We start from the raw sequence: 21,248 nt of genomic DNA on the forward strand, positions 1-21,248 counted from the left end.
GTGGCATAGTTAGTCATAGTATTACTATGTATGATACAAATGATATGGACTTGCATGATCGCTTTAGCTTTTAGTAAAAAATATATAAAAAGCAACTACTGAAAAAAACATTCTACAGCTACAAAAATATATAAGTACTCGTAAACACTTTCTGTATTACCCCAAAAATTTAAACATTGTTGAACAGGTGTTTAAAACCAGATTAGACTGTTGACTGCGCTAAACCTCTGTTAAATACTGTCTAAGTTTTTGATGTAGGGCCCTACACGTTTAAATTCTAGTTTTCTTCTAAACTAAACTAGTTGTGTGAGCTGTGTATACTAGGGGTGAGTTAACTGGACATTCTAAACAATAAGTATACAAAAAAGGGAAAATTATACAAGACATAGCATTGAAACAAGCCACTCTTAGAGCGTGTTTCACAATGTCTGGATACTGGCTACCTGTGGGATAAGAGACATCACTGTCTAATTTTTCAATTGTCAGATAAGTGTTATCTGAGGAATAAAATTGTTGCTGTCATTGTCAAATACTACAGCAACTATTTTATATGTGATCCAACAGCGACAGCAACAATTTTATTCCTCAGATAACACTTATCTGGCTTACTTGACACTACACAACACTTATTGAAAAATCTGCCATAAAACATAATTACAGATAGTGACAGCAAGTCTTTTATCCCACAGGCCAGTATCCACACATTGCGAAACAGGCCCTTATTACTTTCCTTTAGCACACTGGTCTCTCTTTCCACACATCCTACATCTTACAGAGTCGTGATCTATGCAACATTATAATTGCAGTCACCGACTTGCCAAGCCCATCTTCACTCTCTGTTGGTGCATCAAATACATGCTACAACTATGTAAGTACACTCGGTAGCAATGAAAAAGTTCCGCTTAATTTTTGTATTTTTGTTTTTGTCTCATGTTCAATTTTTTTTTGGCCTTGTTATTTTGTATATGTATTTCTTTTCTTTAATTCTGTATTTTTCTTTTTGTTGTTGTTGCTGTCTATGTGTCGAATAAATGTTTCTTTATCTATATCTTTATCTTTAAAAAATTCAAATGTAAATGGTCAAATTTTTTTTATAAATTGATTTATTATATTTGAATACAATATTTTAGTTTTTGGTCATTGGCATCAAAATATAACCAACATTCTGATGCTCTGTTAAATGTACGGTCAGGTGCAAAGAAACCTGACCCCCCCCGCTCTTACTAACAATGCTTCTGAGGGGGGTCAGGTTTATCTGCCCCTTACTGTACTAACTTCAATATTGCAGACGGCGTCATGGAGCTGGACGTTTAGGAGTAATTTGGTGCTTTAGTCACTGGAACTTTATATTGTTAGTAAAAAAAAACGTATAAGTACCTATATTCTGCAGAATTACGCTATCCATCATAATAACTTACTTAACAGTTATCAGAAGTTATCACTGTTTTTGTAACGCGGCATAATTGGCTCAAAAATAATCATATAGTTGCTACAAGGAACTGCATTTATTCACTGTTAGGTAGGCAACGCCCGAATGTAATAATAGCGTTGTAATAGCGAACTGTGCTGAAAATATACTCATGGGCAAAGACGAAATGGCGTCAATTTTTTTAAACATTTAATAGGAAATTTGAACAAAATATTTATGTTTTTAGTTGGTAATATTCTAATGCGCCGATAAATGCACTTAAATATTGCAGAAGGCGTCATTAAGATAGTTTTTTCAGTTTCGGTGTAATTTGGTGATTTTTTGAATGGAACTTTTTCATTGCCCGTGAGTGTATGTGCACATTTATATGAATTTCCGTCAATAATGACCTTAGACTTGTGGCTCTTAGATTATCAATATACGAACAAGATGGAGCGTCAGTGCAAAAGAAACGTCTCGTCAAATAACACCCCTGAGCTCTTATTTTGAATCAGTTCGGTTAGTAGATTTGTGACTCCATTCATTGGTACAATGTTTGTCATAAAAAACATTCAACATAAAACGGTTTTACAGTTAACCAAATACTTACCTTAAAATTATAAGTAGGTATATAGATATATTATTATTATTATTTTGTTATTATTGGTACACCGCCCTCTAATTCGTCAATTTGTTTCCGCAACATATAAGGTTGCCTGTTAGAGATCGCTCTCAGCGATAAGGCCGCCTATTGTACATTAGTTCTAGTCTATAAGTATGTTTTTTTTGTATGTCTGATTTATGTGGTGTTCAATAAAGCAATAGTCTATTCTATTCTATTCTTACCGTCACTTTTTTTCTTGTTTTTTCTATGTGACACCATTTTGTTCACAGGAAAGATATTACATCATAGCTAGTATTAGAACCCGGTACTTCACCGGTAATATAGCCGCTACTAACTGATAACCCATACACTTGTGCGTCCGGACAGCATATCTACCCATATTTCACACGAGTAATAAAAACGCGTTATTTATGTAGGAAGGAGTTTTATCAGTGCTCGATTGACAGCAAATTAAATAAAACTGTGTACAAAGTTATCATAAGCGAACAACCTTCTCTCTATGCAGTTTTTTCCCTAATTACTATAAGTTGTAGAGCAAAAGTTGTTCAGGGCTAGTAGCAAGTGGCGCATTTACGAGTAAGACGTGACAAAAGGAGTCGTTCGTCAAGTCGCGCGCCTAAGAGTCGCGCGCCACGCGACTTGGCATCTTCTGTTTTTTTATATCGTCAACTCGCGAGCCCATGTAAAGTACGGTCAGATGCAAACGAATTGAAACTAAAAAATATAGTTAAATATTGTTTCCCTGGTTGATTAGCGTAAGAAGATACCGACTAGAACTAGACAGTCGCCATTAAAGAAGATGCTTTGATTTCGGGATAAAGATACAATAAAGCTATGTTGGAAGTGCGGAATGAGGCAAAAGGGGATGTGACCTATGACGCATGATACCCAAGTTTGCTATCTCTCTCATCCCGTGCGCAAATTTTACCTGTCATAGCTATGTCCTTCAAGTTTTTGTTGCAAAAATCGGTTTAAAGGGTTAAAACGTCATTGTTTTAGTGACGTCGTTTTAGTGTTACTCCAAATTCGAAGCAGAGATGTACAGTGCATTACTGACAGTCTAAAGTACAGCGCAAAAATATTAAAATGTGGCAGTTTTTACTGATTTTGATGTATTGTGGGGGTAAGCCTATAATAAATTAACTTTACTATATTACCAAGTCTACTTTGCCGTAATATAAACACAGTGTTACGTTTTCGTTGTGTTACCGTTACATTAAATATCGAATTAGCACTAAAATTTAAAACAAATTTCGTTTATTTCATTGGTCAAAGAGACAGACCTAACTGTAACAATTACTTCCAGGAAGTTCATCGCAAGCAGGTCCATCTAGTAATAAAACTGCACATGAAATCATAACATCCCAGCGAGGAAAGTCGGTACTGCTTCGTGCAGGTTATAAATATAACAAAAACCGAACAAATAAAAATGGTTGCTGTGTTTGGAGGTGTTCGAAGAGAACAGTTTGCCAAGCGAGATTAATTACTGATTTTATTTTAAAGTAAAGTCCTATAAAATACCCTTTACATTTTAAGTAGTTACTTTAAGCATAATAAATTATAACTTTTGTGGCTGACTCTACATATTTTCACAGTTGAGCGAGTTGACGACAAAAAAAGTAGGTAAATACGGGAAGGGCAATTCGCGCGTGGCGCGCGAGTTTAAAGCGCGCGACTTGACGAATGACTCGACAAAAGTTTTGCATCGCGCTCACTCACATCGCGCAGCCTCAAGACGCGACGGAGAACTTTTGTCACGTATTAAATGTGCACCGTGCTAGCCCTTCAGATTGAATCGTTGAGTCACACCCTTTCGGCTTAGTATACCGCTTTTGCAACAAGCTGTATTATTTGTACATCCTGAGTACCCTTTTTGCAACACCCTGTATAATTGTGATTACCCTGGGCAGTCCAGGACTTATAACTATAGTCTGGCTCTGTCCAAATTAAATCTACGGCAACCCCATGTCGTCTTTCACCAATTAACACCTCAATTCTCTTAATAAGGAGATAAACTTGTAGTATACCTTGCGCCTCTACTCCCATTAATTATGTTAAAATTGTCTCTTCCATCCAAAGGTTGTCTGGTAGAGATTGCTTTAAGCAAAAAGACCGCCTTTTTTATACAATTTTATATATAAATAGTGATATTGTAATGTTTTCTTTAATGCTGCAAAATAAAGGGTATTCTATTCTAAACCCTATCCCAATACTTTTCTCACCGACACGCCAAGACTATTGGGTGGAGCACTGATAAAACTGCAGCCTACACATTGAAAGTCCCAGTGCGCGGCGCATAGGCGTGGCACTTAGGCAACCGTCGGATGGGCTCGCCGGCATCGCAATTATTATTATATACCTATTGCATATATCACGACACGTATATAGACATAGGTATATTATATGCATGCATGTTTAGTAACTGCAAGAGTTGTTAACACCCCACGGAAAAAGAGTGGTGTTATAAGATCAACAAATTGTTCTTTGTAAGAGAGGGACAAAACGTCCCATAACTTTTCTACGAATAAGGGGGTTTATGTGTATCTGTGTATCTCTGTGTTGTAGAGTCGTAGCTCCGAAACGGATGAAACTTTTTTTTTGTAGGGTTATTGATAATGTTACTACGAGTGTTCTCAGCCATATTTTATCAAAATCGGCTTAGCCGTTCAACGGTTATACAACTTTTGATGTTGAATGTCCGGGGTTTTTAATGTTACACAGATACACAGACATATTAAACTTATAACGCACCTCTTTTTCGTCGCAGGTTACAACAGAAACAAAACACAACGCTTTACGGTATAAAACAGAATTATGCGATACGTGGAAAGGCAAAAGATGCACTAACGAAGTTACGAAGTTAGTAGGACCTAACGAACTAGCCATGTGCTGACAGTTTATAATACTAACAAGATGGCTGCTCGCAGATATATCTGAGAACTGGGGACGGTTTGAGGCCATCTGATGAAGCGCTTACTGGCAGAGGCACGCCTGTACCCGTTATTATATAATACTAGCTGTTCCCGCGCGCTTCGCTTTTCCTTAAAAAGTTTTCCCGTGGTATTTCCGCGATAAAAAGTAGCCTATGTTCTTCCCCAGGGTCTAGCTAGACCGTATGTATACCAAATTTCATTCAAATCCGTTTAGTAGATTTGGCGTGAAAGAGTAACAGACAGACAGACACAGTTACTTCCGCATTTATAATATTAGTTTGGATAGAATCAGGATTATGATATGTGAGTACTGTGAACGTGCCAGCTTTAGTTGACTGGTCTGAACGTAGATGTCAGCTGTGGTTGCCTAACTAGGAATAGCGCACGAAGCATTTAAAAATTATATAAATATGTGGTGACATCTCACACACGGCTTCGATATACAACATATATTATATGTACATAGTTACATACATACATACATATTTTACATTCGCAAAGTCGGAGTGGTCACCTCAACTAAGTTATCAGGTACTTACTATACTAGGTATTACAGAAAAGCAGATTAGGAGCACAAGAAATGGGTAGATGTGTTATCAATGTATGAATATTAACATAAAATAAGGTAATCTAAAATTTCTAGGTGGTTCAATTACCATATGGGTATTTCTTAAAAAAAACAAAAAAAATATTATTTTTTTTAACTTTTTTTTTATTAATGTTATTGGAAAGTGTATTGAAAATAATGAATTTTAATATCTTCAATCAAGCTTAACACGCTTTGCAAGGGGTAGAAAATGAGGTGTGAAAGTATGGTTGTGACAAATTAAATTCCTTGTTTAAAATTCGACTTTATGACTGATGGCGTGAATCTCATTTTCAATATTCCAAATCAAAGTTTTCACAGAAATAAAATTAAAGTTTGTGCCTTCAGAATAACTATATTTTTTATTTATTTGGTAGTTACGTCACATCCATGTTCGACATGGATGTGACATGTTAAAAAATGTCACGACCATGGCCTCAGAAAGCTATGGCTGTGACTGCCATGGTTGTGACATTTTCGCACCGTGCCTGACATTATTTTAAAATTCGTCATTATTTTTGCAATTTGTTACTTTTATCTGTAAGTACATTGTTTAAGTTATAAATTACGAAAAACAAACTGACAATACAGTTGAGCTTACCTTATATAACTTGAACACGGTCTGGACAGGTTAAGAGTGTTAATTTATAAAAAAAAACATAAAAATTATTATTAATTTACACTCCACCATTCATGCCGGCCAAGAAAGGGTAGGTCATACAGTGTTGATATAGCAGAAAAATATATAGTTATAGCAAATACGTGTCGCAAACTTCTACCCTTTTTTCAAGTGTAAATATTTCGAGCCACGGCTGTGACAAAAAAACATCAGACAAACTTTACGAAAGGTTTTGGTTTAAAATTACTTAGCTAAACAACATGAAATATATGTATTGTGATAAGTTAATTGCATATAAAATGATTATATAATGATTTTTTGTCTGAAAAAGCACCAATTAATTCCAGAAAAATATTTTGTTGAGTAATTCGGTGAGCGGACATCGCACGGCTGTGACATTTTGGGGGGGATATTGATATCTATAAATACAAGGCTTATGTATTTTAATTTATAATTAACTTGCCTGTATGATAAAAAATATGATTTACTTTTTTAATTCATACCTAACAACTATGAGTGCTTCCAGCTAGCCGATTCTTACGTAAGACAGTATTTTTTATAAGAATAAGAAATACCCATATATATGTGAAAACCAGTGCTATGGTCTACCTTACTATTTTTGTGTTGTTTTGTGTGTCATCATTATCCGACCCATCACGTCCTCACTGCTGGGAGGCGCGTCTCCTTCCATTGAAGGAAGGGTTTAGGCCTAGTCCACCACGCTGGCCTAGTGCGGGTTGGTGGACCCCAACACAAGCAAGCTTGTGCTGAGAGAGAGAGAGTTGTCGGGTAAGTGGGCAACCCGACTGTCAGATGTTTTCAAGCTGCCCGAAGGCCTCTGACTAGGCTTAACGACTGTATTGCCGAAGCAGCAACCGGGTCCCACGGCCTAACGTGCCGTCCGAAGTACGGAAGCGTCCAGAAAAGAAACACTTGAAATCGGCCACCCATCCAATGGCTGACCGTGCCAGTTGTTGCTCAGTGATCAGTTACGATCACGCGACGATTCGTTTTGTGTCTATACTGTACTGAATGCGATGCGTCCGTTGAGTATTATACCGAAAAGTGGACGCTTACCTTATTGAACAAACTGAGAATCAGTCGTTAGGTTGGAGTATAGCCCCATGCAAGATTCCGACAATGCAACGAAACAAAACGCAACTCTTTTTGCGATTACCCACGGCTATAAATATTGCGAGGCGGGTATGCTGTCTGCTGTCTGTCACACGTCAGCGGCGGAACGTTAATCTGTTTGTCATTTAGCGATAAACTGTTGTCAGCACATTTATTTTACACGCTTCGGTTACGACTTAATTTGAGATCAGCACAAAAAATATCTGTACTTAATTGAAATTTACGACATTAAGTGCCAATTTCGCCATAGTGGGTTAGAGCATAACCAGGGATCATTGGTTGACTTTTGACATATCTGTCAAGAATTTAATATAGAGATTACGTATAATTGATGAACCAATCCCTGGTTACGATCTAACCGACTATGGCGAAAGTTGCAGTGTTTTGGTTAACCCCAAAGATCTCTGGTTCTATTCCTGGCCAGGGCAGTTATTTGCCTTAGAAGACTATAATCGTCCATGAGTGGACATCATTGTTAGATCTCGTTTTTCTACATATAAACATGATAACAAAATTTTAACAATAAATGTAGCTATTTTTTATAATATCGGTAGGTATACATATAAAAATTGTTCTATATACGGTTCACATTATTATCATTGTTGCGGAAATTGGGTAGAGCATTGGACCCCTGCCGACACCGTATCGAGTACATTAGTACCTATTTAACTATTCAAGTGTAAAATGGGGATACGTAAATAATAATATCCTACCCTACTCGCTGTAATGTTAACATTTTCATCACAACTTTCATTCACAGAAGCTCAAAATCACTTCCACCTAATCCACAGTTCTAAGTGTTCTAACCGCTCCATAATCGCTATACACATCCAACCAGCCGCCCCACATTCTGTAATGAGCCACACACAATATCACCACCAACCATCAGCTATCCGAACGCAAAATAATTCCAAACAGCTGACAAACGTATCTCTTGCGCAACCATTGTACGCGATTCCAATTTTGAAATCCCAACGGTCTAATTTGACGGTTCCATTCGAATTTGAATATAGAGCGCGTTCGGAGCGCGCGATCGTATCGTTTAATTGATCTATTGATTTGTCACTTACGTTTGGGGGTGCGTTTTGAAACCGCGATGGCCGATGTCGATCGAGAGAAAGTGTAGATCGTGGTGTCGATTCGAAATTGGACCGGCCGTGGGATGCTGTTGCAGCGGCGATGTCACGAGTGTACACAGTGGAAAAATCACAAGCAATGAAAAAGTTCCAGTGACTACAGCACCAAATTACTCCGAAGCGGAAAAGACTAGCTTTATGACGCCGTCCGAAGTATTGAAGCACATTTAACAGTGCATCAAAATATTACCAACTAAAAAGGTTAATGTTTAGATCAAATCCTTACTATCCTTACTAATATTATAAATGCGAAAGTAACTGTGTCTGTCTGTCTGTCTGTCTGTTACTCTTTCACGCCAAAACTACTGAACGGATTTGAATGAAATTTGGTATACATACGGTCTAGACCCTGGGAAAGAACATAGGCTACTTTTTATCCCGGAATTCCCACGGAAAAACTTTTTAAGGCGAAGCGAAGCGCGCGGGAACAGCTAGTCCTAAATAAATGCGAAAGTAACTGTGTCTGTCTGTTTGTTACTCTTTCACGCCAAAACTACTAAACGGATTTGAATGGAATTTGGTATACATATGTTCTATACCCTGAGAAAGAACATATGCTACTTTTTATCCCGAAATTCCCACGGGAAAACTTTTTAAGGCGAAGCGAAGTTCGCGGGAACAGCTAGTTCTAAATAAAATGTTTTTAAAAATTAGGGTAATTTGTTGTCGACAATTTGTAAGAGGAACTTTTTCATGGCTCGTAATTATACGTTTTCTCGCATACAAAGTGGCGCCTCGAGCGGAAACTATCATGAAACTTTTGGCAGGGCCTCTAGTACGAAATTTGCAATTTATGTAAACGAAAAAAGTTTTGGTTTTCTTCTGTCACCTGCATACATTATCTGTCAAAAGTTTCATGATAGTTTCCGCTAGAAGCGCCACTTTGTTTGTGAGAAAACTGAAACTTTTATAGTTTTCGGCAAACTATCAATCCTGTAGTAGACCCCCAGAAGAAAACTTTTTTTTTTCGTTTTGGTAAATTGCAAAACTCGTACTAGAGGTTCAGCGGATCTTAGCACTGTTAGTATTACCCGCTAGGTGTAATGAGGATTATAGGAAGCCTAGGCATAACGGGGGATTGGCTCAAAACTGTCGAGCCTATCATTTTGTTGGCATAAAGGTGCAAGTAGAGTGGTGGTAGCTCAGTCGGTTCGAATCCCGGGGCTGACATGTACCAATGAGTTCTTTGGAATTTAAGTACAATGTTTATCATCGCTCTTACGGTGAAGGAAAACAATGATTGTGACGAAACCTGCACATCTAGATTCTAGACTAGATGTGTATCCTAAGTAAATTGTACTAATTCAAAAATACGCAACCTATCACGTGAGTATAACATGTACAGCGAAAAGCAGGTGACTCGCATGCGAGCCACCTCTGACTACCCCTTCGGGGATTACAGTCGTCAGCATTGTAGGTATGTATGTAATCCATCCACTATCAGATATGGGATCTTCAAAAATGATACCGTAAGCCGGAAGGAGATGGCTAAGCTCGTTATAATAAATATGTGGGGACATCTCACACACGGCCATCCGACCCCAAGCTAGGCAGAACCTGTGTTATGGGTGTCGGACAGCTGATATATCTACACAAATACATAGATAGATAGATACTAAATATAAATATCAACACCCAAGACCCGAGTACAAATATCTGTCTTTAAACAAATATCTGCCCCAGCCGGGAATCGAACCCGGGACCTTCGGCTCAGTAGTCAGGGTCACTAACCACTACGCCATTCGGTCGTCCGTCATAATATTGTAACATTATTCTTTTGCAACCCTGTACAGTCAAATATTCGAGATTACACCACATCTATAGTATATACCCTAGTAATCGTTACTAGTTCACAGTAAATAAGTTAAGTCCTATTCAATTTACCTTACTAGGCTGCCTAGGTACACCTAACTGCTTGTCCTATGACCATTAGATTTAATTTTATTATTCTGGATCTAGACTCAATAAGATTTTACGAATGAAACTACACGCCATGCCATTGTAATCTCTATGGTATTGCATCAGAGTCTTTTTTGGATTAGCTTTGCTACTGACTTCTTATTTGTGAGCCCTGTTAGGTACCTATAATAGTTCTCTACAAATTAAGTAGTGGAGAAATTTCACGCCACAGGAGTTCAAAATTTGAGTATTTAAAAGACATACGAGAATCACCTTTAAAATTTAGTTTACCTTCTAACTACAGGGTGTTTAATATTTCACGAAACCCATGTAAACTTGGAGCAATGTCCGATTCAATATTAACAATTTAAATTGAACACTATCTAAGATCTCTTTTGCAGGAAAGCATGAAATGTCACATGCTAAAATTATGCCATATATTTAAAACAAACTGCTTCATTCTGTAGTGAATTTATGCTGACGTTTAATCTACTTTGATCTGAACTTTCAGTGAATTAAGTGTATGCTTTCTCATATAAATTATCCAACATATTTAATAAAACACATAAATAGGCAAGATGTATATCTAATAACCTAACCAAGAAAGCCCAAATACTAGCAAATAGGGGAAATAATTCGTGTATAAGCGAATTTTGGCATAAATACTTATCCTTAGCTCACGTTTGTATTCAAAACTGGAACTAAATAATAATAATATACATATATACCTACTTTTCACTGTAACTAAATTAAATATAATGAGTTATCATACCTAAAATATTGTTATATGCATAATTTTAACTTCATAAGTAAACAAGAATGTAATATTGGACAAAAAGAGCGGGCCTCTTCAAATACAGGTTTATACTTAACTGGAGAGTCCCAAACCCTGTAATGTACCACTTGTTTTTGTGAATAAAGAATTTATTTATTTATTATTTAAAACTTAGCAACTGTAACCCTATGATTCCATTTCTATTTAATGTAGTTAAAAGAGCTTCATCGGAAAATCTGGAACAAATTGCTCTTTGGCAAAAAGCGTACCTTTCTGTACTTGATTTATAACTTTTCATTTTGAACTAGTTTGTAATAATATACATTTATTTCAGACATCAATTACCCAACACAAATAAGTACATTTTTAAATAAATCAAACCAAATTAATATAAATAGGTACTTTTAGCAAACTTTAAACAAAAGCTAACTTAACCTCTAGCACTGATAATAATCAGGGGGTTTCCGATCAACGCTTCTTCGGAAGGGACTAGGTATTTTTATAGGTTTTAGTGTATTGTACAGTCACATATAAACTAGCCCTGAGCTAGGCACACTAAATCCTAGCCTACATCCCAAGCCCACGGCCCTAGCCACTTACTATAAACATGCTAACGAGACGGCCTATAAAGTACAGATAGCATCTGAAATTAATCTACATTTGCACATAAAGTACCGAGCGACGAGACCGTTTCGTAAACCATCCTTTTAGACAGCTGCTTTGTGGTCCAGTTTCTGACGGGAGCCAATCTGCCTAAGCGTGGACTTAAGTCTCTTAGTCTCCCATTGCAGGATGTAAATAGGATCTAAGACTGGAGGATTACGGCCATATATAATTATATATAATATATAACAACAACTGAAAACATTAATATTTTGTTTAAATATTTAGTTAATATTGGATGTTTAATGTTTTCGTGTGAGATGGGTCTCAGTGACCTACCAGTTACCTACACTAATATAATAAAGGCGAAACTTTCTGAGATGGTCACAAAATTTGTTACTCATCACGAGAAAAACGGGTAAACCAATTTTGATGAAATTTTTATCCCGAAATTTTTTCACCTTGTTTTTCTAAGAACTTCATTTTCACTAAGAACATATACAGGGTGTTGCAAAATTGGTATACTAAGCCGAAACCTACATGTGCAGCATGGTATATCTAAGCCCGAATCTAAAATCAAAATTTGGAAATTCGCGAAAAAAAAAAATATTTTCCCATAATAAAAAGTCACGTGACCAACAAAGTTTCTATGGAAAATGATTTTTTTTTTTCGCGAATTTTCAAATTCTGATTTCAGTTTCAGGCTTAGATATACCATGCTGCACATGTAGGTTTCGGCTTAGTATACCAATTTTGCAACACCCTGTAGAAACATGTGTGTGTGTGTGTCTGTGTGTATCTGTCGGTCTTACCTCCATACTAGCAGGCTCGGAGCGGCGCGCCGCGCCCTCGCGATCATCCTGCGACAAACGAAAGTTGTTCTTAAAACCAGATGGACAAGGTCGACATTACAAGGGCTAGTTGCTGTCCCTACATGAGATTAGGCTGTAGACAGGCCCCAATAGGTATTTAGTTAGTTAATTACCCATATGAAATGAATAGTCCTTAGATTAACAATGTACGAAGAAGATGGTGTGTGTATACAAAAAAAAAACATTTTATTTTCTGTCAAACCGTTCTTAGTTCAACCTAATGACAACCGTTGTACCAATGAATAAGGGCAGAAATCCTAACTAATATTATAAATGAGAAAGTAACTGTGTCTGTCTGTCTGTCTGTCTGTTACTCTTTCACGCCAAAACTACTGAACGGATTTGAATGAAATTTGGTATACATACGGTCTAGACTCTAGACCCTAGGAAAGAAAATAGGCTACTACGGAATTCCCACGGGATAACTTTTTAAGGCGAAGCGAAGCGCGCGGGAACAGCTATCTTCTATAAAATAATTCAAAATAAGAGCTTAGTCGTGGTAAAACGTGGGTTGTGCGGACTTAGGTCTGCGTTTATTTGGAGGCTGGATCATTGCGGGAATTGCTATTAACTGAATTAAACCACAGTTCTATAATTGATAATTCTGATACACGTTCACACGTTTATTGAGAAGAGGGCGGAAGGAAAGAGTTTACATTCCTACCAATATTAGTACTTAAATTAGTTAGTCTATGGACTTTTGTGTTGCTACATTTAATAATTGCAACAGTTATTTGTCGAGGAGTTATTTTTCACGTGACACTCCATTTTATCTGTATATTGTTAATCTAAGGCCAAACGCAAATATGACTGCCACGACATGCAAACTCGCGAAAGCCACCTGAAATTGTCCCATCGATTGCGAATACATGCACAATTAACATAGAACACAGAGCCAGTAACTCGGTCTGTGTTACCATAGCCGAGGGTATGTTACCGTCATGTTACCAGGTGTTCAACAGTCACGGATTATGCTAAATTTGGTCCCCAGATTTAGAGGTATTCTGGACGTAGCGGCGATTGTAAAGCTATCAGAGATCGCTTGATTCTAGAAGGGCTTTTTAGTGTCTAACCCCCTTTATCATAAAAAAGTTACTGGACGCTTTAGCTATTGAACTGTTTTGTCACTCTCTGACAGAGAACAATTTGTTCTGTGAAAAAATCGCGTCAGTTGTTTTGTTTCTACTTTCTATGAACACTCACGAGCAATGACAGAGTTCCAGTGACATTGCACAATATTACTCCTAAACGGAAAAAACTAGCCTACTGAAGCAATATTGAAGTACATTTTGGGGTGTAGTATGGCGTCTAGTGGTAGTACCTTTCAGGTCCCGCCAGTCGGCCCTTCTTTTCTTAGGGCGGCGGGCCTGCACTGGTCCACAGGCGGCATGCAATCTCTCACCAGTGGCTCCAAGCAGCTGTTGTGCACGCAGCGGCCACACCCCGGTAAACCACGTCGACTCGTGGGCTAAACCTGGTAGAGGGTGGTCGCTACAGACTAGACGCGGACATCTCCCGCGAAGTGCATGAAGACTGCTCGGCGAAGAAGGCAACCCACGCTGATAAGCAACGGATGTTGGCGGACATGGCGAGCAGCAAGGCATGGTGAAAGGCCTAGGCCAATGGTGGAGGTCTAAGAGACCATTGGGCAGACACTGCATCCAAGCTCTTCTCTGATCGTATCGGCTCTCCGTTCCATCGGATAAAGAAGAGTAAGGACAAGAGAGTGCACCTGTGTTCGCGCGTACATTTGTGCACTTTAATATTTCCTGCGCATCTGACTGCATACTGACAATGGACTCCGATAACTCAAGTCCTATGGCGATGGACGAAGCAGAGAGGTCTGGTGGTGATGCCCACTGGGCTTTGGTGGAGTCTGCACATAGGCGGCTCAAGGAGAGTGGTCGCTTCTGCACTGCAACGGGGTAACAGTGGGGATTCGGCAGCACCATGAGTGTCGAAGCAGCCCTATTTAGGGTGGCACTGCTTCCCCGCTCAGCCGGGAAAAGGGCTAGAAAAGGTGCCCCAAAAAAGGCTTACCCCAAAAACACTGGTGGTAGTAGCCACGGCTACCCCCGCATCATTCAACTCGTGGTCGAAAACACAATAAAGAAAAAGGAAAGAAAGTATCAACAATGACATTCGGTGCGTGGAATGTACGCACGTTGCTTGATCGTGCTGGCAACCAGTGCCCTGAGCGTAAAACCGCCATTGTAGCTCGAGAGCTTGGTCAGTATGATGTGGATATAGCTGCCATTAGCGAAACTCACCTGGCTGATGAAGGAGAGCTAGTGGAGCACGGCGGCGGTTATACCTTTTTTTGGAAAGGGACTGCTGCCGCAGAACCCCGGAGATCTGGAGTCGGATTCGCGGTTAAAAACCAAATAGCTAGGAAACTTGAAGAGTGTCCTGTTCACGTTTCGGACCGCGTTACTTCACTACGACTACACTTAGATAATGACAACTTTCTGAACGTGATCAGCGTATATGCGCCAACAATGAATAACGAGGAAGACATCAAGGACAAGTTCTACGAGGAACTCACGCAGACCCTTGTAAAGATTCGTCCCAGAGAGCAGATCTTGCTGCTGGGAGACTTTAATGCACGCGTTGGACGAGACCACGAAGCTTGGCCTAAGGTCCTTGGTAGGCATGGAATTGGAAACATGAACAGTAACGGACAACTACTGCTAAGCTTGTGTGTCCAATTTGATCTGGCCCTCACTAATACTATGTTCCGACTTCCAGCCAAGTACAAGACCACATGGATGCACCCGAGATCGAGGCACTGGCACCTTATTGATTACGCCATAGTCAGACAACAGAATATCTCGCAAGTTCTCATTACGCGAGTTATGCGTGGTGCCAACTGCTGGACAGATCACAGGCTTGTCATCACAAAGCTCAGAATTCGTCTGCACCCTCCTCGAAGACCTCAGAGAACAAAATTCCAGCGGATGAACCTGGAGAAATTGGAAAGCCAAGAAACTCGAAAGGAACTGACGGAGCAGATGAATAACATGCTGCAGTCGTTTGAGGTTAGTGATGGTGACCTTATTGCTAAGTGGCAAACCCTCTCATCCGGCATGTTGGATACCGCATCTTCAACATTGGGTCTAAGAACTCGTAAGCATGAAGACTGGTTTGACGAGAATGATGGGATATTGGCTGAGGCGATACAGAAACACCGAATCCTCCGCCAGCAGCATAATGAGCGACCACAACCCGACACTGCAAAGTTGGTCAAGCAAAGTGGAGCTGAGCTGAGAAAGCTAACTCGAGAAGCAAAGGACTCATGGTGGCAAGAGAAAACCCGTCAAATACAGTGGCTAGCAGACACAAACCAGATGGGGGCTTTTTATGATGAGGTTCGCAAATTAGTTGGTACGTCCTATCGCAGTAGTGTTCCTCTTAAGTCGCATGATGGTACTGAATACTTTAATACCAAAGAAGACGTACTGCAACGTTTGGCCGAACACTTTAACAACTTGTTAAATGTAGATCGAGCAGTGGACCTCCAATTCATCGATTCGATTCCCAAGCTACCTACTATCACTGAGCTGGATGAACCACTGACACTAGATGAGGTTGTAGTAGCGATAAAAAGACAGCAAAATAAGAGGGCAGTGGGGATTGACAATATTCCGGGGGAGATACTCAAGTATGGAGGTGATAAGTTGCATGAAGTGGTCTGGAAGATGTTCTTGCAGATGTGGGATGATGAGCGAGTGCCTTCTGACTTTCGCGTTTCTCGCATCTGTTCTCTTTACAAGAACAAAGGAGATCGCTCCGACTGCAACTCCTACCGAGGCATATCGCTGTTGTCTACTCCCGGAAAGATATTTGCAAGAGTACTCTTAAACCGCCTGATAAAGCTATCGGAGAACATCTTACCAGAAACCCAATTTGGCTTTCGTCCAAACAGAGGAACATGTGAAGCTATCTTCTCCGTGCGTCAGCTACAAGAGAAGAGTAGAGAGCAAAACCGACCGCTATACCTTTGTTTCGTGGATCTTGAGAAGGCATTTGACAGTGTACCACGTGAAGCCTTGTGGTTGATGCTGGTGAAACTTGGATGCACGGAGAAGTTCGTGAGGATACTGCGGCTCCTGCACGACGGCATGGAATGCTGTGTTACTGCAAATGGGGAACAGTCAGAGTTTTTCTCTGTGATCTGCGGCGTAAAGCAAGGCTGCGTTCTTGCGCCAACTCTATTTGCCCTATATTTTGCAGTCGTAGTCCGTGAAGCTCAACAGAACTCTTCCGAAGGCGTTCGTATTCGGTTCCGCACAGATGGGAATGTCTTTAACTTAGCAAGACTCAGAGCACGGACCAAAGTATCGTACGATATCGTGTCGGAGATAATGTATGCAGACGATCTGTGCTTCGTGTCGGAATCCCCAGAAGGTCTGCAAGAGCTGATGAGCAGTCTGAATGAGTCATGCAGTAAGTTTGGCCTAAAGATCAGTGTGAAAAAAACGGAGGTCATGAGTTTGGACACACATGGTAATGACGACGTGCCACTTACTATAAAACTTGGTGAAGACACACTGAAGCAAGTAAATAAATTTAAGTACCTGGGTAGCACAATAACAACGAATTGTGACCTTGACGCCGACATCAACAACAGGATCGGAGCAGCGGCTGCAGCGTATGGCAAGCTACGGGTCAAAGTATTCCGGTCGCATGACTTAAAGTTGGCTACAAAAGTGTCGGTATACATGGCGATTGTTTTGCCCAGCCTCCTCTACGCCTCTGAGACTTGGTGCCCATACCGCAAGCATATACGCGTGCTGGATAGATTTCATCTTAAATGCCTTCGTGACATACTCAACATCAGATGGTCTGATCGCGTAAGGAACACGGCTGTGTTACGACGGGCCAACGTTGGCGGAATAGAGGCATATCTGATGAGGCGGCAGCTGCGCTGGTGCGGGCATGTCTCCCGGATGTCCACAGAGAGAGTCGCAAAACGCATCTTCTACGGCGAGCTACAGGAAGGCAAGCGGAATCAAGGCGGCCAGTTCCTGCGGCACAAAGATGTGTTAAAGCGTCACATGAAGAGGTGTGACATAGATCCGTCACACTGGGAGATGCAGGCTGAGAACCGATCAGAGTGGAGGCTCACCGTGCAGAAGAAGGTCTTTGAGTTCGAGGCAAAACGGAGAGAAGATCTCGACGCCAAGCGTGACGAGCTCAAGGCTAGACCACCGAGAGCCATATTCTATAATGTTGTCGGAGGAGTGCTGACTTGCCGTCAATGCGGTCGCACTTTCGTCAATAAGTTAGGCTATAACAGCCACCAGAGAGCACACGAGAGAAGCTCGCAGTCACACTGACCGAACACGGTCTGGAGAATATATAGAAGTACATTTAAGCGTATCAGAATATTACCAACTAAAAACGTAAATACTGTATTGAAATATTCAATGTTCTATGGGATTCATTTTTAGGCCAACGAAATTTCCCCTTCACGATCGAATCAGAAACGCAACTACAACCAGAATACTTTGACGAACTTTATCACTCATCTTCTTGCACCAATATACTAAATTAATACCTTTAAAGGTAAATTTTATTCAAAACTGTCTTCAGTTTTAGAAACACAACCATTTGTACATCTAAAATAGGTTATGCGAGCAATAATAGTCTTTATTGTGTGTGTGATATGGAATAGATAATTTCGTGCATGTAATTGGTATTCAAAATGATGAGTTGCATCATGTTCCGAACTGATCACTGAATGCTTAAATTTTTATGACGATTCTGAATAGACACTATGATGTCGACTCTGAAGCCAAAAAATCTAATTTTAGTGGTTATAATTTATTGCAGTTTAGTCAAAACCTTAAATTCTTCGTTTTTAATTCGAATATATGTGTAAATCTAACGTAAATCTAACTTTTGGCCAATTACTCAAAAAATTGCACAAGTTTAATTTAACTGCCATCGACCCCATACAGAAGTGAAAAAGAATGTGTGTTTTTTTTCAAAGCACCAATAACAACAACTTTTTTCATACGTTTTACTCTGCAATGTTGTCTGGAAAAGCTGGCTTTTACCGATAAGACCGAAATTCGCGCATTTAAATTTAGTTTCCCCAAGGAGACGGACTTCAAGTCGTTCAGAATTCGCATTCCCGCAGCCCATCAGAAAGTTCTTCAGTTTCGACGCTATAGCGAGGCGAAAAAGACTATGAAATCCCCCGTTAGTGCTAGAGTATAAGTAAGATTTTTTTAAGTATAATGTTATGTAAGTTATACTTATTCATAATTGTATTTATGTAATGTATCTATGGGCCTATTAGTTGCCTGAAATAAATGGTTATTATTTATGTGGTGCAAATAAAAATTATTATTAGTAATAGGTACACGCGATTCCCAACTGATCACTCCGCGGATATCAGAACGGAAAACGCCGAACATATTCAAGGTGCGGCGGGACGCGTGCGAAGTCACGCTCCGTAACTGTATCGTGGGAACCTAGCATTTGCACTTTCACTGGTCGCCAGTGTGCGCAACGTGTGCAGTGGCCGGCCGGGTGAAGGTGTCCCTAATTTTGTACAAGCTATTAAGAACCTAATATAAACTATACACTCACGAGCAATGAAAAAGTTCCAGTGACAGCACCAAAGTAATACTAAGCGGAAAATGCTAGCTAATTAATTTTCATGCACATTGCACATTATTTTTATCTATAATAACATAACCTAACCAACGTTAACCCGAGTACGCGTTATGATATGTTAAAAACTCCCGACATTTTACACTAAAAGTCGCATAAATGTATATGATATGGCTAAAAACATTCGGTTTAATACTACCTATGAACTTAAAAAAACAAAACTAAAATCAGTTATGTCGTTTGAAAGCTATGCTCCTACAGAGACACGTTAAACTTATAACAAACCTCTTTTCCCGTCCGTAAAAAATAGTGTCAATTACTGTACTGATTTCCACGGCGGCCACTGTACAAAAGCACCTAAATCACGTTAGTTACGAACTCAGATACGGCTCCGATGCCACCGTCCAATGCTATATCAATTTATACGCCCATCATTTTAAACGAATCACCATAGAAAGACTATATCGAACTAGCTGTTCCCGCGAGCTTCGCTTCGCCTTATAAAGTTTTCCCGTGGGAATTCCGGGATTAAAATAAATCTCAGGGTCTAGATCATATGTATATGTCGCAGGCATCTGGTTTAATCTCCTGTTTGATTGAACCGCTAGCCCGTTCATTGGATGACGCTACTCAGTTGAATGACTAAAGAACAACTCGTCAAGTGGTTGACTGTAACGTCCAACGTCTTGACTGAACGTTATTCAGCGAAGTCGTTAAATGGGATATAGTATAGCAACTTTGTAATGTCTGGTTAGGATGAACATGACCAGACAATAGTCAACAAAAAGACTATGTTACAAAGCTCTCATCTCACAAATTAACTAAACAATAACAATAAACGTACCTCGATATTGTTGTTCATAATTATCAAGTTTCAGCACATTTTTTTTCTTTGAAACTATCCGCCGGCGGTGTAATAATAGGTAAATCCATGTTGTCACACTATTTTAACACAAATAACGCACTTTAAAGCTAATTTATTTGCAAAAAATAACAATACAGGTGCTTTTTGTGTCAGCTGTTAGCTGTTAGACGCCATATTTGTTTTGTTCACCACCTGACTGATTTTAAGTCAGCTAACTAGTTGGACGTTTTGTGACGCTTGTGCAATCAACGTTCGGCCTAGTCATACAACTAAGCAACGTCATCCAATGAACGGGCTAGCGGTTCAATCAAACAGGAGATTAAACCAGATGCCTGCGACATACATACCAAATTTCATTCATATCCGTTCAGTAGTTTTGGCGTGAAAGAGTAACAGACAGGCAGACACAGTTACTTTCGCATTTATAATATTAGTTAGAATGTATTTTATGTGTACTTATAAATACCTACATATATGTAACAATACTATAGTTATAGTGGTATAAGACTATAAGTAAATGGCTCACAAATAAAAAAAAGTGGGATGAAATATTCAGACATTCAAATATGCTATAGATGTAAAGTGACTAAAGTGTTTTTGTTTACACCCTTGGCCTAACTTCTACATATTTTTATCATTAGGCTTATAAATCGTCTACTACTACTGGACATAGACCTCTCCTAAGCTATAAAACACTGCACTCTCAGTACAAATTAATAAAAAAATAAAATATTAAAAAATAATCATTAATTACAAGTTCACAGCAGGAAACACTTATATTTTTGTAAGTACATATTTCATTAAACGAACATGCTATTTACGTGCAGTAAGTACATAATTTATATACTACTAGCTGTTCCCGCGCGCTTCGCTACGCCTTAAAAAGTTTTCCCGTGAGAATTCTGGGATAAAAAGTAGCCTATGTTCTTTCCCAGGGTCTAGACCGTATGTATACCAAATTTCATTCAAATCCGTTCAGTAGTTTTGACGTGAAAGAGTAACAGACAGACAGACAGACAGACAGACAGACACAGTTACTTTCGCATTTATAATATTAGTTAGGATAATTCTCATGTAATTCCTAATTTCGCCAACAATGTTGCATATCAACACTACCGAAACGAAGTAAGTATAAAATGTTAAAACGTATTTTACTACCAGGCTTTTTG

The 21,248-nt window shown here is 39.3% G+C and overlaps 1 protein-coding gene across 1 annotated transcript in view; it reads right to left on the reverse strand.

The window, feature by feature from the left end:
- Nucleotides 1–21,248, reverse strand: part of LOC105392388 (Krueppel-like factor 8) — a 65,734-nt gene that overhangs the window by 37,427 nt on the left and 7,059 nt on the right. Inside the window, exon 4 of the mRNA XM_038121677.2 lies at nt 12,531–12,578. Coding sequence (XP_037977605.2) covers nt 12,531–12,578 — 48 coding nt within the window. The remainder of the gene's footprint in view (nt 1–12,530; nt 12,579–21,248) is intronic.

Source organism: Plutella xylostella, chromosome 30 (assembly GCF_932276165.1).
Source record: "Plutella xylostella chromosome 30, ilPluXylo3.1, whole genome shotgun sequence".
Classification (NCBI taxonomy): domain Eukaryota; kingdom Metazoa; phylum Arthropoda; class Insecta; order Lepidoptera; family Plutellidae; genus Plutella; species Plutella xylostella.